The sequence below is a fragment of the Xiphophorus couchianus genome, chromosome 2, assembly GCF_001444195.1.
Source record: "Xiphophorus couchianus chromosome 2, X_couchianus-1.0, whole genome shotgun sequence".
In the NCBI taxonomy this organism is placed as follows: domain Eukaryota; kingdom Metazoa; phylum Chordata; class Actinopteri; order Cyprinodontiformes; family Poeciliidae; genus Xiphophorus; species Xiphophorus couchianus.
The window spans coordinates 13,329,211-13,347,544 of NC_040229.1; the positions used below are offsets into that span (position 1 = coordinate 13,329,211).

Consider the following 18,334-nt stretch of genomic DNA (forward strand, 5'->3'; position numbering starts at 1 on the left):
AGCCAGTAGGGGCGCTGAGAGCTCAGGCAGGGGGAAGCTGGCCCTCTTCCCACTGATTGCAGTCTTGTCTGCCCCAGCTTGCTAGACACAGCACACCCAAACTATCTGCTGCTCTGTAGCTTATCTTTACAGAGAAAGGATAAAGTCAGAGAAGATTTTTTTTTTTTGTGAAACATTTTTTTTTTGATTATCTAAGGAAAGCATAGAGTCTGAGAAAGGCTAAAAGGAAAGGTAGATAAATGGGGAGGGGAAGTAGAAGAGGGAAGAAACAAAAATATGACGGAGCGGATAAGAGAGGGTGTGTGATTTTTTTAATTTATTTTTTTTATCTGTGGCTCAGAGATAGAAGTGCTCCTCCTCCCTGCCGGTGGATATGAGTGATCAGTGTGAGGCCAGATGTTTGCTAGCAGCGGTGGGCCCTTTGCAGAGAGAAGACGAGTGGAGCCTCAGCATCTTCCTCTGACCTCTCGGAGGACTCACACACACACGCATTCCTCTCTATTAAGCGCACACACTTTTCCCACCAGGTGAGGAAGCTATGATAGTGACGGAACGGTTTGGATGATCCCCTCCGCCCCGCAGCAACCATCTCTCTGTCTTCTCTCCTCCTCATGTGCCCCTCACTCTCGCCCCCTGCTTTCCATTCCAGTCTCTACCACTCTCCAACCCCCTCTACCCCACCTCTCTTCTCACTCATCCTCTCTCATATGATAATCTGCTCTGACTCCTTACCAGCTGCCTCTCTCTGATACAATATTCTGGTTTTAGTGCAATCCAGCCTTGGCCAATAACCATTTGGCATTTCATGAATAAGCTGGTGCTCATATCATCTCGTCTCAAGACAAACATCATACAGCTCGGGTTTCAGACACAGCAGTATTTCAAAAAGAAAGAAAATGAACTAGAGAAAATATTTATTTTCTTTTATTAATGACAGTATAAATATTTGAGATTTGGCAATCAGAATTTTGGAGCTTCCTTTTAATGTTCTAAGCTGTTTCTTGATTTTTATTACACACACTTCTGAGATCAATCTTTGCACAAGAATGATGACTCCCCAATATGCCAAATATTTAAATTTCTATTTATTGCCTGTGAAGTCGCATAGCACTTCTGGATATCCTACACATGCAAAAACATTTCTTAAAAAAATTCACATGCTAGTTCTGCCACATTTATTGACACCCTCTTTGAAAACTCTTCAATGTTGTTTTGTAGCAGTCACACAAAAGATGATTCAAGTACATCTACTCAGTGAGGAAAAATCTACTGTCAGGAGATAGATTTTTGAAAAATCATTGGTGTAAGTGATTTTTGTTGGAAAAACAGCAGTTTACAACCCTGGAGCTTTGCAGAGGGAAGAAGCAGAGATGACCATGTCAGACCCTCATGATTAGACCATACATTTTGAATGATAACAAAGATGAAAGACCCAATCATGCCCCATTTTAGGTTTACTAGTATAAACTACTCTTTTTTTTAAAAAACGTCAAAGACTGATCCATGCATTGATTATGTCTTTGACGACAATCCCAATTCAATCAGGCTCTACACATCTATATTTTTGATAGTAGGAAAGAAATTATTATTTTTTATGTCAAAACAACCCAATGACATTTAGTAGTTGTCCACCTTCCAAAGAGCAGTTAAAATGATCTGAATTAAATTAGAAAGAATAACATTACTTTACATAACAATCCGAGATTATTTACAGTTAACATGTTTGCAGTTTAAACCAGCTTTTGAAAAATGTGATTCGAGTTGAACTGATCAGAAAGAGTGTAGAGAACACCAACTTAAAGTGAATCTGCTGTTGTTCATTATTTATTATAAATATTTATATTTAATTATGTGTCTTCTACTCTGTGTCTAATGATTAAATAAAGGGTACTTCTAACCACATATGAAATTTAAATGAGGACTCAGCAGCTTGCAACATAAATCTTCTCATGACAATGTTTCATTAGGACCGGTATGATCCATTAGAGTAACTAAACACATTAGCTCAGGTTGTGTCAACGCCGGTCTCTTACGGCTCAGCACAGTAATGAACACAACATCATTCTGAGACTGATAGAGTCAAATGGACCAAAGAGTAAAACAAGGAAAGTCCACAGTAGGCAAACCTTTTAAAAACGGTGTGACTATGAGAATCAGTTGCTTTGTTTAAAGGTGTGCATCTCTGCGAGACCTTCAAAGCTCGCCAGATGAGTCAAGACCATGGCCCACGCAGAAACATGTTTAACCACTGCTGTCTGTGGTCGTGTCTTGAAAACTGGCTGCAGAATCAGCCTTCTACAGAGCACGACACGACGCTGCGGAGTGGTTAAACAGGAAGAAGCACTCAAACAAACATGAAACAGCACCATATAGGAGTTGTTTATGCTGCTAGTTAAAAACAACATCTGAGAGGAGGATTATGTTTATATTAGAGTCTGAATGTCAGGAGAGGAGTCAGAATTGTTCTTCATATTATTCCTCTTTTGTCTACATGACCCAGGGGTTTCCAATTCACAAGGATTATATTTACTAAAGAAATAAGAGGAACTGACAATTTGCTTCATTTTGTATCGCACATTTTTTTTTTTCAGATCATCCCTATGAATGGGCAAGATGTACCAGTCGCACTGGTTCTGTTCCAAGAACTCAGAGAGTGATATATTTCTGGTGATTATGATGAACATGGCATACAGCTAATAAAACCTAAAATTCAGTTTCTTAGAAATTGTGAAATTACATAGGGCCAATAAAAATGTATTTGTGTTCCAACATAAGGAATGGACGAGTTGGAGTCCATGCTTAGTCTGTGAGCACTGTTCACATCTTGTGAATGTCTTACAAACAAATGAACAGGCATTACTTCACTACTCTTTTTATTATTATTTTTTACAGTTTTTTTCCTTCCACTGATCTTTCCAATACTATGTTTGGTTGCTACACTCAAGCTTCTTTAGCAATTAGATTTTATGGATTACTCTTCTTGTAGAATTTGACAAAGATGGTTAACTATTAAGTTAGTCTCCTTCAGCATGATAGCGTACATAGCAATTTATAATATATAGCAAAACACCTCTGTGCTAAAAAAAGTTATTTTTTAAAAATGTTTTTATGTAATATTACAATTTAAACAGAATTTTCAAATTGCATTAGCTGTTGACCATAATCATCTGCAGTTAACTTAAATAAACACTTGAGTGTCCTCCAAATGAGATACATATGAGGATGCAATACATTTCTAAATGTTGATGGAAGGCTATTAGGGCTCATAAAAAAGGGCCAAACAAGTCTGACTTTTTACACCCGTGATCATCATATTGGTTAAAAAAAATCACAATCTGAAGAGAAGGACAAGTTGATCTGAAGCAGCTATAAAAATATCAACGAACATCAAGTGTGTTAAATGTACTTCCAATGCCCGTCTTCCCTAAGGACAAATGTTTCCACTTCATTTACCCTTGATCACACTTTTTCTTGAGGGCTCCACATTACCATTGACACTAAGCCAATATGTCTCTGATGCATGTTGACTGCTGTATTGACTGAGTCACAAAGTGGTCAAATGTGTCTTTAAGAACTGGTCCAGTCGTGTGGAGCAATCAAAGGCTTTATTTTAGTCAATAACCCTTTAATACCCTTCAGTTTAAACTGGGGAAGCATTAATAAGATATGTAAATGAGCTGATGATAACATTCAGGGTAGGTTTATATTTGTATTCAGACTGGCTAAATGTCATCTCTCACAGTCTTCCAGGATTAATTCAACCAAATATATTTACTGTAAACAAGTCCTGTGGAATGAAATTCAATTGAAATGTGGTGTTGAACATCCAGTGATGCCCCTGGAGGAGAGGAGAGGATGAGACCCGATAATGGCCTCATTAGCAGTCTGTCAGTAGCCATTCTATGCACAAGCTCTCTGTGCAGCTGATGCACGTTAACTCTTCCTACTCTGGACTCAAAACAGCAGATCTGTTGTCAGCATGCTTAGTCCCGTCTGTGGCCTCTGACCCCCACAGGATAGGCTCTTTCATACCTGCATATTTTCTTGTTAAAGTATTAGCAATCTGAGTGTTTTATTCCACAGCAGATCCACCTGGGTGTTTGAAACGGTGCTGACCAGCCTGCAGCGGAGGTCGAATTAACAAGCTCAAACAGGCACTCCATGAAAACAACACAGATCAATTTAATATAGATGCCAAGGAGCGGAGGGCATAATATCAGAACTATAACACCACCGGCCCACACCGCACAATCATAAACCAATTTAGGGCCATTTCAGGCAATTTCCTGGAGGCTTCCACTTGTGGGAAGACTTCAATAAATCACACAGACAACAAAGAAAATATCTGTTTCTATGAAAACAGAGGACACTCCTGGGTTATTTCCATGGGTCCGAAGAGGGCTTTGTTTACGAACCACTTTAAATGCAGAATTGCGAAAGTTTAAAAGCAGTCTACACAACCTCAGCTGTGCCAATATTTTATGGCATGTGTAGCTACAGGAGACGCCATTAACTCATTATGACTAATGGATTTTACATGGAGCAGTGCAATTTATCTCATATAAAAATGTAACAGAAGTGTAAGCATTACACCTTTTAACAGTTTTTTTATGGTTACACTCAGATCAGATGACTAATAGCTATATAAGCTTCCCTTCATCTTTTATATGCACACAGCCCCAGGGCCAGTTCAGAATCACACTTTTTCTTTCCCTTACTCCCTGTCACTAAATGCACAGACACACAATATTTACACAATATTTATAGAAAAGTGGGGTCAGAAGAAGGCATATGAAAGCATATAATTTCTAAACAGGTTAGGTGTACACCTGTCAGCTGTCATGTAATCAGAATCAACAACACTGTGAATAGCAATGGTTGACAAGGCTGTAACCTTTTCTTTCACCGCCACAGTTATTTATAGAGCTGAATTTAAATAATTCTCACAACCCTGCAGTATTTCAAATTCAATTCCATCAATGTATATACTTTGCCAAGAAAAAAACAAAACAAAAAGAAAATATCAGAACTCTGTCACTACTGCTTACAAAGTCATGATAGCATGACCACAACTATTATGATCATTTAAGGCAGACCTTTACCTTTGCTTCGTGTCACTTGATCCCTTGAAGATGGGAACATCTGAATAAAGGCTTTAAAAAATAGATCAGGTAGCTGAAATGAAAATGAAGTGAGGTTCTGTCAAAAGTTATAAGCAGGTAAAATTCAAATTCACATTCAAGTCACATCTTAAAACACACCTTTCCAGAACAGCTTTCAATGTATGGCCAGTGTCTTTTTTTTTATGTTCTATGTTAAGTTTTGTCCCTTTATTGTGTTTGATGTACTTAGTGTTCTGATGGTAATTATGGTAATTTTACTTGATTCATGTAAAATGTTTTGAAGTTTTTAGAAAACTCAAATAATATGTATTGTTCTGATTAAAACCTAACCAGCAGTTGAGAAGGCTCCTGGTTCCTTCATTAGTACACGTTCAATTTAGCTAGTTCTTGTGAGAAAGGCTAGTATAAATGAAACACAATACCAAAGCGGCTTTCCCCTGTTATAGAAAAAACTCTAGTTTTAAGAACATCATAGTCACCCATGAGATAGTATTTTATCTTATCGAGTTTGCATTAGTTAATGACTTTCAAAGATAAATATGGTTATTGAATGGAAGAAGGACGTTGTGGCAACAGTGATCTTCCTGTGTGAAATGTGAAGCATTATTGTTCAGAGTAATTACCTAATAGAAAAATAAGGCAGGGTAAAAATCTATCAAACTGTGTTTACTTACATCACTATGCTTCACTTGTTTTTTTTATTGTGCAGACATCACTGGGCTACAAAAACACTGACATAATATTACCTGCTAACAATTTATTTACAGAACCTCAATGAATAAATCTTTGACTCTCCATTTCGTTCTTTGGCCACATGTTTGTTTCTTGGCACTTTTTAGATATTTCTTTAATAAGCATTTCATATCCAGTTATTAAAGAAAAAAAATAGCCAGGTAGAGAAGGAACTGGAACGAGCCAGTTTATTTGTATGGCTTATCAGATGTAAAGGCGGTTGTAAAGAGTGCTCATTGCCACCGCTTGAGTGTTATCGCAGATGTCACTGAGCAATTTTTCAATAGATCAATAGAAATCAGATTTGACAATGAATTGCGGCACGTATCTTTTGTGTAAGGCTGCCCTTGGGGACAGAAAGGGAAAAAGAAACAGGCGGTTAGCGAGAGGGAGAGAGAAGGAGTGAAAGGGAACGAGGAGGGGAGATTATCGCAGGCATGGCAGCCTGTGTGAGAGGCTTAGCTTGGCTAGGCAGGGAGGTGGAACCCTGTGAATTCTAATGAACTGGCAAGACCCCCCCTCCGTTTCACCCTTCCCTCTCATGCCCAAAAAAACAAAAAAAAAAAAAAAAAACATCCCCATCTTCATCGCAGGAGGATGATAGCAGAGAAGGAGGAGGTGATTAGGCAGGAGCGGCTCCTCTATGGCAAACCAAACAGAGCAGGTCATTTCCCTGTGATAATTATGGCTATAACCAGGCATGAGGGATTGATAATGGACCTGCTTATTCTTCATGTTCTGCGAAGGCAACCACTGTGCCTGTCGGGGCGGGGGAGCATTATGATGTGTCTTTTTTACTGTTAGAGGGGTGACTCTGGTAAGAGTTGCAATGGCTGCTGAAAAGGGCAGCAGGGGAACTTGGCCTTTGAGGGAGAAGTTAACGAATGAACTTCATTATTGAGGAGCATACCAGGGAGACCCCCTGGTGTTTGTGATGTATTACCCGGCATCAAACATGTGCACTCCCCCAACATCACTGCCGTTGCACGACATCGGCTCTTGGGGGAGGTACACGTGTAAACTAAAATAGTTTAACCTTCTGGCTTAAGACTAGAAGAAAAGAAGACAACAGAGAAGCATGCACATCTGCATCAAAGAAGTTGCTTTCATTTAGAAAAAAATATATATATATATATATTTTTTTTCTCCTTTCAGGCTGAGTAGTTTTACCATTATTCTGGTTCCAAAAACATCTAAGTGAGTAATGAGGCAATGCCTTTTCTGTGACTGCATGGTGAAAACTGTCTTTGCGTAAACTAACACATATTTAACATTATCTATGTGATTTTAGGGTAAAGCACGTGGTCCAGAGAGACATTCTTCATCAACATAATCATTTATTGGCTCTGTTCAAGCATGAAAGTAAATTTCCTAAGTTCTAAAAAAAAAAAAAAAAAAAAAAAGAAGTGACACACAGGAGGGACAAATGTTTTCTTCAAGATTGAGGGAGTTCCTCAGGCTATATATGTGATGTGCGCCACTTAGCCTTTCCACACCTTCCCCGCCTCTACTGGGTCCGGGATGGAGTTTCTCTGCGGTGGACGATGCGACACGAAGGATCTCTTTACCGAGCCTGTTCTCAACACTTTTACTCTTGACTTATGAGGATGCCATGGGTGCAGGGGAGTGATTCATCACCGGATGTGTTCCTCTTGCACCCTCACACATTAGTAATGTGGTCCGCTGAGGAGGAGTCCTGTCATCAGTCTGTACCTGGACCCTCCGAACAAGGTAGGTCAACAGGAGGCAGCAGCGGCTGGCCCACTTTTAGTCTTTCACAGCACCTTTAAGTTTCCAGCAGCTCTGCCACAGCTGAGCCTGACGGCATGATCAGACCAGCTTGGTCAAGGGGAGACGCTGTGGTAGCAGAGTGAGTGCTTCTTTTGCATTATCTGTAGACTCCCATACATAAGGTCGAAGCCAACTTGACAAAAGGTAAACATGTTGGAGAAATATTAACCTATCTTCTACTTATTTATAGTCCATCCTGAAATAATATAACATAGAATAAAATAAATAATCAAGTCAGAAGTCCTCGTCTAGATATTGGTAGATATTAGATATATAAATGTAACTTTAACGTTAAATTTAATAGACATAATCTGTTTTTTTTACAGGTCACTTCGAAAGGTTTCAAAGGACCAGATATAATCAAAAACAAACTTATTCATGTGGGCGATGGCCCTGGATTTCAACACAAGACTCTATAACCTTGTAATTGTTTGTTAGCTGAAAAATTTCAATTAATTTTTTTGACATAGATACTCGAATGCTTCTGTCTTATATGAGACTTAACACAAGGTTTAATCAATGTTGATGAATTTAGTTTTTAGCCTTAGAAATTAAAAATTTGAAATCTAAAAAAGGGCTGCATGGTAGTTGAGTTGTTAGCACTGTGGCTTTTATAGGGTCCTTGGTTGGAACCCAGGCCGTGCTTTTTGTGTGTTTGCAAAATAAAATGTATTCATATATTCTATTTCTATGACAATCTTTAAATGAACATCTTTGTCTCTGAGGGACACAGGTGCTGCACAAACTGAAGTGACCACAAATGCTTAAATGTTCTTTTCATTCACAGCATAAGTTTAATTTATTCTTTGTAAAGTTTGTGTGAATTTACTGTAAGAGTAACTTTTTTCCACCGTGTGGTCAGCTCATCTCATTATAGCTTTGTGATAGAGAGTTACAACCACTCAGGCATTCAACACCTGTATAGCAATGACAATGACAATGACAGCGTACAGCCTTGTGTTGATTTTAAATCCATTTTTAGACCTTAAAATTATGCATAAATTTTATTGCAATTCTTTTGTTGTGAAGAAAGAGCCTTCACTTTTCAGACTGACTATTAAGCATTTATAAAGACTAGCTGATGACTGAACATGAATGTAATCTGATGTAGCCTTAACTTTGCTAAGAGTTCCCAGGCTTATCTATTTAAAACTGCCATAGGATGTTTCATCACAAGTCTCTATATCACAGCTCTTCTGTAATAGAGGCGCAACAAAGTAATACATGGCTGTCTATTCTTTCACCAACATACAGAGCCAATTTAAGTCAGCAATAAGCCTGTGACCTTAACATTGTGGGTAATGCATGTTTAAATACCCACCTCAGTATTCATGTTTGTCATTTTACTTGTGAAGATTAGGTGTAAAAAGGCTATTTGAAACCAAAACACAGGATTAAGGGATAATGCTGCTCTGTGTCTTGTGAGTCGACCTTGATTCTGTAATCCAGCACAATGCTGGAGAACAGCATACTTCTCGCTCTTGTACATTCAATACTCTCACTGTTGAACAGCTCATTCTGATGTAATTGCGCCTGCATAATGGCAGCATGCTGAAAGAGAAAGTAATCAAAATTAAGGAGAGCTTCCTTGTAAAATCTTTGGAACAGTTGCTGAATAAGAATATGGTTTGGACAAATAAGAAGATAATTGGCAGCAGGGCTTTAAGATTGATCAGAAAATAATAGGGTATAATCTGGTAAGTTAAAGTAAAAAAAATAAATAAATAAGTGAAGTGTGATAGCGAAGCTGAAAGAGCCAACCCTGCAATCATTAGCAGCTTTATTTAGACTTGCAATAATTAACCAGATTGGACAAAAATTAGATACGTATAGCATCACCAGAACCCAAAACAAACAACATACATGTTTTCCTTTCTTCTACATGTATGCAGCATTGCTTGACTCCATATCTCCCCACCTGTTTTTCCTGTCTTTCCTTTCTTTCTTCCTTCCTTGAACAGCGCCGCACAGACACTGTAAAATGAAAATCTGCCTTTGATGTTTGGGATCTTATAATGCTGAGCAGTAGAAATCCGCATGCCTGTTATCTGAAGAATCTTAATGATGACGGCTAACTTCACAATGGGTTAACCACATCTCTCTGTTCTCATGCTGCACACCCACAGAAACGCAAATTAATAGCAAGGTGGGGAGAAAAAAAAAAAAAAAAAACCACAGCATTCTTCTAATAACGCAGATTCAACAAAATAGGCACAATGTGATCAGCACAAATGTCAATGTGTAAAATCAACAAAAGGATTTGTGAGCACATCTGCACTCCTCTTTGTAGGCGCAACTTCTTTTTCTACTTTAGTTTCTGAGCAGAATTATGCTATTTGTCAGAAAGAGATGATCCGCAGTTCAAATGATCTAACAAAAGAGCAGTTTCCTTTTTTTCTGTTCTTTTATTTTACCCAGTGCACTTTAGTAATTATCATTAAACTGAAAATTATGCTTACCCAGCAACAAATTTCAATTCATTTTTTAATGTGCTTTATTTATTCAGCAGCATTAAAGGAAAATATTTTTATTTTTTCTACCCTCTATGAAAAAGAGAAAACTATGAATTGCAACCCATCATAATGATCTATATTGAAGCAAAACCATTTTATAGAATTCTTAGCCACTTAAATAAGTAAGCCGAGGAATTTCTATATGTATTATATTTTTTTATAACTGAAAAATTTATTCAGACACTCAATCCACTGAGGGAAACAAACACATTATATAAGTCATCAATTTTCAAGCCTTTATTTTTGTTGATTAAGTTGATCTTCTTTCAGATAATGAAAAGCCAACATCTTAGATTAGAATATTATGACAGACAAATAAAATATCTTTTTTTAAAATAGAAACATGCTCATAATGAAAACTCTGCTTAATGCATACTTAATAAATTGGTAAAGATTTGAGACTGAGCCCGAGATATGTATCAGTGACAGCCGTGAAATTCTACAAAAATGAGGGTGATAAATAGATTTTATATTTGTAAAAAAAAAAAAAAAGTAAAATAAAACAAAAAAATCAAGAATCATTTCTTTACTTCAAAATGATGTGCGCTGTTGTGTTGACAAATCACTTAACGATGCAAAAAATACCTTGGATTTTTTGGCTGCAATGGTTCAAAATTTATAAAAGGTCATTGGCATTAATAGGCAACGTACAGTACATGTCTTTATTATGATAGTGCTGTGAATAATTCAAAGTTGGCTCAGATTGTACACTCTGCACCTCCCTCCTCTGGTCTGGATCCTATCTGACTTCTGTCTCTGTCGCCCAGCACGAATCAAAGCTTTCATTATGTGGTGAAACCTCTTGCCCTGTGCTGAATGTTTGCATGCCGAGGGAAAGTGAAGAGGCATCAAAGAAATGGTAAGAGACGAATAACATCTGTGAAAGCTGGACGACCCTGTGCACAGCACTGCACTAACAGTGGGTACAAGTCATTTCTTCCTTAGCAGACGTCGACATTTCACCATACTCCTCACTCTCCTTTACCGGAGACGTCCAGCAAAAGAGAAATCGGCCACAGCAGATGGGGCCACTTCCCCGTCTGAGCATTGTATCCTTGTCACATGTCACTAACTCTTGTTCCTGGTCAGACGACACTTCAAAGACAGGGCTTCGGTTGTAGCAGACACAAAAGGGAAAGACTGAGGGGAAAAAAGCTGATGAGGTCTCTCTTTGCTCCAGCTCGAAATTCTCTGAAAGACTCAGCACCGAGAGTAGAACCAGATTAAGAACCAACAAAAGCAGAGAAGCCTGAGCCCACACAAACCTGTCCTGAAACCCGATGGCTCCTTTTCCAGCACCCTAGGCCTCTCGTATGTGATAAAAAGAAAAGCCTTTGGCCACAGAAACCTATGCAGAGAAAGCGCATGTACAAAGGCCATTTCTAATTTCATGAAATGACAGACATAATTCTTTCAGCGAAAGATGAGGACTTGCCATATTGCGTCGGAGAGGAAAAGACATGGCAGTCCAGGAAAAATGGAGAAAAATTATGCTGGCCTGGTTTACGACAAATAGATAACTCTATTGATTTCCCTTTTACAGTGACTGTCCATTCCTCACTGCTGTGATTGCACTGACCTATTTAAGGGGGAAAAAAGGCATCATTATAGATTAAACCAAAATGTCCAAAAAGAAAACCCTTCCTCTGTAGAACAAACAAGTCAAGTAAAAGGAAACATAACTTACAGAAAGAGAGCAAGGAGAGAGATTTTGTCAATTTAAGCTCTCAATATTGCTGTGGGAAAAAAGAAAACAAGCAGTTCCAGAACCATGCTGAGAACCAAATAACTTTCCCCAGACTGGGAGATTATGCCTGATGCAGTCATTATCATTGTCACTCTCAACAAAGGAAAAACATTTAAATGGTTATGGTATTACTCAACTAGAATCAACATAATGGCAATACTGCAATTTTAAAATGTGTATGACAGCAGAATACAGCAAATTATGAAAAAAAATAACTGCTTTAGCGAATGCTCTGTGTAACACTACAGCACAGTTGAGTGTTGTATGTTTTGTGCTGATGATTCCTTTGTGTCTGTGTGTGCTGCTGCTGTGCCCGCGCGTCCCACTCCACCGTGTCTGCGCCGCGCGTCTCGCTCGAGTATCTCGCTCTGTGCGGCTCAGGGGACTCTGGCTGGCTGATCTTCATTATCAGCCCTAGCTTAACAATGTTCTGGATGCACTTCCCACATGAGTGCAACTAACAAATCCCCAAAGAGCTGAATCAAGGCAACAATGTGATGAAATACCTTCAAACAACGACCGAGCCTGGAACACGGAGCTATGCAGAGACAACTCACACTGCCCCTCGGGCGATTCCACAGGAGTGCGCCTGTTGCCAAGCAAAATTACACAGCAACTGGGACGTATTATTCTCCTCAATTGGCAATGTACAGCACCATTAAGGACCATAAATCTCATGTTTGATTAACTGGAAAATCACAGATGCCATTCAACAGTTTCATTCAAAACAACCAGATAATGTCTGTAATGTCATTTTTAAGAGCCTGTGACATGAAGTTCATCATCTTAATTTGAAGGTCTTCACTAACACACTATACTTTGCAAAAGTATTCATACCCACTAAACGTTTTCACATGATGCAACTGCTAACTTTAATATATTTTATTCGGATTTTGTGTGAATCAGAGCAAAATTTACTTTGTTTTCGTATTTAGAAATCTAAAGTGTATGCTGCTATCACCCCTTTGCTCTAATACCCCTAAAAACATGCAGTGCAGCCAACATAGCTCTTAGTTGTGAACTCCAGCAACATGGTATTCATGCAAGAGTGGCAAGAAGGAAGCCAGTCTCAGTTTGAAGCATCTTTCAAGTCTTGTAGGGGACACAGGAAACATCTAGAACAAAATACTCTGGTAAGAGACTAAAGCTGAACTTTTCAATGTTATACAAATTCCTATAAGTGATAGAAAACTAAGACAACAAATCACTCTGAAAATACCACAGCCACCATGGAGCATGCTGGATATGGGTATCGGGTACTGTATACTAATGCACTACACAGATTGTATAAAACATTATGAAAATCATGTATCAGTTAAAAGTATGCACTTCCACTATGCAAAAAACAATGGCAAAAAAACATCATACTGAGATGCATGAGAAAGAGAAAACTTTGATTCCACAAAAGATGTTCAGACAATTCTTATATACTCTTGAGAGAAAATATCTCCCTTCACTGTGAAATTTGCGCTCTGTACCTTTGCAGACATGGCACAACTAGAGAAAACAAAAAAGCAAAAACATGCATCACACTAAGTTTTGGTGAAAAAAAACCCAACTTAGTATCCACTTTAGGGGTGAAGAAGTTGCTTCGAATAGGTAAGCACTGTCACTGTGCCTTGTAAACACAAAGTCTAATTTGGATTAATGAGACATTTTCAAAAATGTCTCTGATATTTCAAACTAATGTTCTGTAATGACAAAAAGTCAGAAGGAGAACTCAGACTTTTCGACTTTAATTTAGCCCCAGTGAGTACTGTAACTTTTTTGTAACTCTAAATGCTCTCTATTCCTTAAGCATCACAGAAGAATCTAATTAATAAGAGTCTTAAAAAAAAACAAAAGTGTTTGACTGTACTACAAGCATGGGAGTGCACGTCACAGACAAGAGAAACTCAATACATGCTAAAAGCAAATAAATGATGATGCAGGAGAAGGGCCATGTTTCTCAATCAGTGCAATGTCTGTTACCTCAATGGAGATAAATATTGCAAAGGGTGGAAAGAAATTGGGGCCGTCTAAAAATGCATCTTCAAAGTGAAGAGAGAGGAAACCTCATCTGTCTGGACTCCTCCTTCGTCCCACAGTTACATTTGCACTGCTGCCTCCTCTATCAAAGGGGCTTAGACAGAGGAATCACATATATCTGTACTATAGGAAAGTATTTTAACAACACATAGAGGCATGTCTGCTAATTTATCTTTGACTTTGAGTTCATCTCACATATTCTCACATTCAATTTGATTTTGTTAACATTTGGGCATGGAACCACATAAGGTCAGTATTTTTAACCTTAATTTTTGGGATGTAACTAAAGAAATTTGAAAAATGTCACAAAAGAAAAGAAAAATCTCATGTTCTGAATTAAAACTCTGGGGTAGACGTTTTGAATATTTAGGTATTTCAATAAGTGCCCTACAAAGAAATTGTTTTTAAAAGTGACCAAATTCTGTACAGTCCATCTCTAAAAATATGAATCTCCCTGTTTCTGTATTTTCCTTCAAATTGTCAACAATCAGCATAATGTACATATGCAGCTGCAGGATGGTGAGAGGGTTAGTTAATCAGGCGATCTGCTCTGCTCGACACAGAGCATCCTGGCTACATGTCACAAAACGCGTACTTGTGTGCGTGCGTGCATGCGTTTGTGTGCATTGGCTAGTTTTCTGCAATTTGAGCGGTGAGACAGAGTCCCAGACTGCTGATGGGAGATTAGAGGTGAGACGTCTAATCTCAGTGTAATCAGGCACTGCATCTGAGCCTTCGCTCCACACCAACAGGTCCAAACAGAAACTCATCTCACAGAAAACATGGCCCTGATGAGGTAGGAGATGGTTATGGGGAGTATCTGGTGTCCACCATCAAAGTCAGAAAAAAAAAAAAAAGACCAGCAGGTAAAATTAAATTATTTTTACTCTCATGTCTTCTAGGCTCAGGCTGTTTTGACAGAAACGGGTCCATATAACAGAGCATGTGGTAAAACTGCCAAGGACATGCTCAGGAAAACCACAGCTGACTTCTTGATGAGAATTAAAGCCCGGTGGTTGAAAAAAAAAAAGCGTTGAAGATGCCCTTTTCCTTTTCAGGGAGGGAAAAATGAAAGACAGGCAGAAAAATAAGGAGAAAATTATGTCTCAAGTATCAAGGCAACTAATATAAAAAGACTACACAAAAAGTGGACATTACAGCCACTGGAGCAAAAATAAGTATCTGTTTTCATCTAGGACACTTCACCTTCTGATGGCTCAATGATTAGTGAATTTGGGTAGATGGAGGAGAGGAAAGGAGAGGAGAAGAGGCTGCCAGTGAACAGCTGCCCCTGTAATTTATATTGATGAGGGGACTGGCATGGCGGGGAGCTTCCAGCAGTTTGATCACTCAGGCAGAGTGGAGAGTCAGCGAGACACGACCCATCCCTGTGGTTTAGGTTGGACTGGAGAGACCTCTTAAAAAACACACACACACATCCACAGAAACCCATACTTTCATATAGTGGCTTGCAAGAGAGTTCATACTCTGTGAACTTTTTCACATTTTTTCATGTTACACACTCAAAGTTTGATCTATTTTAATGGGATTTTAGACTAACATGGGGTAGCACATAACTGCAGTGAAATGAACTATGTTTAATTTTTAAAACTTTTTTGCAAATAAAGATCTGAAAACCATGGCATGTCTTCATACTCAGATTAGTCTACTCTGATGCCCCAAAATAAATACTAGAGCAACCGATTGCCTTCAGGAGGAGCAACGTGCAACTGCAAATCTACTGCAACGAGGCGGTCAGTCTGGAATGGACAGCTGAGGAAGAAAAACATTAATTAAAAGGGTAGCCAAGGGGCCTATGGTAACTTCTGAGGACTTTTAATCATCAACAAGCTAATGGATAACAATGTTGAGAGTACAACTTCAAAATATGCACTTCACAAATTTTATCTTTCTGGAAGAGTACAAAGAACAAAGCTGTGAGAAGTCTGGGTCACATTGTACTACAAAGTGTAAGGTTTTGTTCAAATAAGACCAGGAAGTAGAAAGAAGAATCATTGTCTTTAGCAAGGACATGTAAGCTGGTCATATATATTGGGAAGATCGACTGAAGGTAAATACAGACCATTGTCCATTGTGACAAAAGTCCAAGACATACAGTTAGAGGTGCATAATAGTGCTTATTAAAAAACGTTGCTTAGTAACCACTTCCAATTCATAGCTACGGTTTGTCTGTCACATAAAATCCCAACAATGTAAATTATAGTTTCTGGATGTAATTGTAAAAAAAAAAAAAAAAAATGAAGTCAAGGGTAATGAATCCTTTTGCAAGATGCTGCAGATACACAAGCAAGCAAGACAGCCAAGCTCACATTTCGAGTGTCAGCATCATCCAGTAAATCAAGTAACCCAATGTTTTCCCTCCAAGAACAGAAATAGATCCACTAACTGGCTATAACCGTGCAGGGCAGAGACATCTCCCTCATTATTACTCCACCAGCCATATAATCACCAGGCTCTTCCTTTACAACCTCAATGACCATTAACTGGCCCTTGAACTTCTTCTTCTGAGCACACAGCCCTGATGAGGCGCTACAGCCGCTTCCTGTCTGTGAGGCAGAGCAATCAACTACTTGTTAAGGGGATTTACTTTGATTTCCTCACACAGTTAAGATTTGAATATTTCTAACTAAAATGAGACGATAGAGTCCAGTTTCAGCCGAGGGCTTTTAAACTCAACACTCCTAAATCATGCTCTTTGATTTGGGTCCCTCTTTTTTCCCCATCCGCATAGAGGTGCTTAGAGTAGAACTAATTAAGTTGGTGGGACGAGGGAACTGTGGGTTAAAATGTGTGTTCCTCTCAACATTAAAGATATTCTGACCCAAACACACATTCACAGATAAAAAAAATTATGGTAGTGCCTCCGGACAAGCAAATAACTTAACACATGATCATCCTGTTATTTTGACGGCGCTGTCTGAGCAAGGTAGAGCTGTCTAGCTTGAAGACCATATCCTTTGCCCCGCTGTCTGATGTAACACAGAGCTGGGGTGTTTTACGCTCACAGTCTAAAACACTCAGACCGCTCTTACAAAAAGCCCCTCTGGCTTCCCCCTCTCCACAAGTTTCATCAGAGTGATCAGAGCAAAAGAATAGCCTTCAGGGCTGGTTTCTTCCATTCACACAGAGGGATACGAACACACACATAAGCCTTTCAGCTGCATACACAGACACACTACAGAGCAGCGCCCACTCCCTCCAAAAAAGTATTTTTACATGCGTTTTCAATTGCACTTCACACATGTCAAAATACAGTGCAAATCTCCTGGAGATTATTGATTCCTGCAGGTTTGACTGCTCATCAATTCTTAACGTGCAGAGCGAAATTGAAAAGCTGAGCTCCACAGTATTACCGTGGAGCTCGCAGAAGCCTTGCATGTTAGATTAGAGACACGTGTCAACGCCTGTCCCGATATCTTTCAATTTTTGCCGATATGATCTGTATTGAAGAACACAGAATTCTGGTAGTTAGTGCAGCCTCAGAGGTTACAAACCACCACACAACACCACATCCTTGTTGTTCAGCTGCAAGGCCTTGCAGAAAACAAAGAGATGCTTCACCACACTGTCTCCTTCAAATGTGCATGATTGTCTAGCAAGTCACAAGACTGCACAGCATTTTAATTTCCTCTCTGGGGTTATCATGTTCTTTACAGTACAGAGCAGGAGAAATACAAAGGGGTGAGAGTGGATTGGATGTAAGCACGGAACTGTTCTGTGTCAGGGAAAAATGACAAAATGAGGAGCTGTGAAACAAATGTGACTTTATCACCTGTCTATATGAGAAACAAACATTTTTTCCCATTTAATGAGTTTCGTATAAAGCTTTATCCCTAACAACTCAGAACTTTACTTAAAAATTCTGAATTGTTAGGGATAACAACTCAGAATTGTTATCTCTAAGAAATGATTGGGTCGTACTTACAAGTGTGTGTCTTCTTTGTTACCGAGATACCTGCAAAGATAAAACAACAATACATTAAAACCAACAGCCATCAATACAAAGGCACACCAACGTGATTTTAAATGACATTGAGTTATTTTTAAAAATTTTTGTATCATTACAACCAGAAATTTAAATCTTATTTTATTTGCATTTTATGTGAGTGAGCAACACAAAGTGGAGTAAAATTGCTTGAAAAAAGAAAAAGACATATGCTTGTCAAAATGTCCCTTTGACAAGTAAAATAACTTTTATATAAAACAAAGGTGTGGAAGGTGAACTTTTACGCCAGTCTCTAGTCTTTTTCAGCTTATCCTATGATTTCCCTGTATTCAACTACACTCATCTCCCCATCAAGTCCTATCAACTTCCTTGTTCCTTCTAAAAATAAAAAAAACAGCATGATCCTGTCACTACCATGTTTCACATTGAGGGT

The 18,334-nt window shown here is 38.7% G+C and overlaps 1 protein-coding gene across 2 annotated transcripts in view; it reads right to left on the reverse strand.

The window, feature by feature from the left end:
* Positions 1 to 18,334, reverse strand: part of roraa (RAR-related orphan receptor A, paralog a) — a 211,532-nt gene that overhangs the window by 57,336 nt on the left and 135,862 nt on the right. For both annotated transcript variants that reach the window (XM_028039635.1, XM_028039645.1), the window contains exon 2: positions 17,881 to 17,910. In XM_028039635.1, the coding sequence (XP_027895436.1) occupies positions 17,881 to 17,910 (30 nt within the window). The remainder of the gene's footprint in view (positions 1 to 17,880; positions 17,911 to 18,334) is intronic.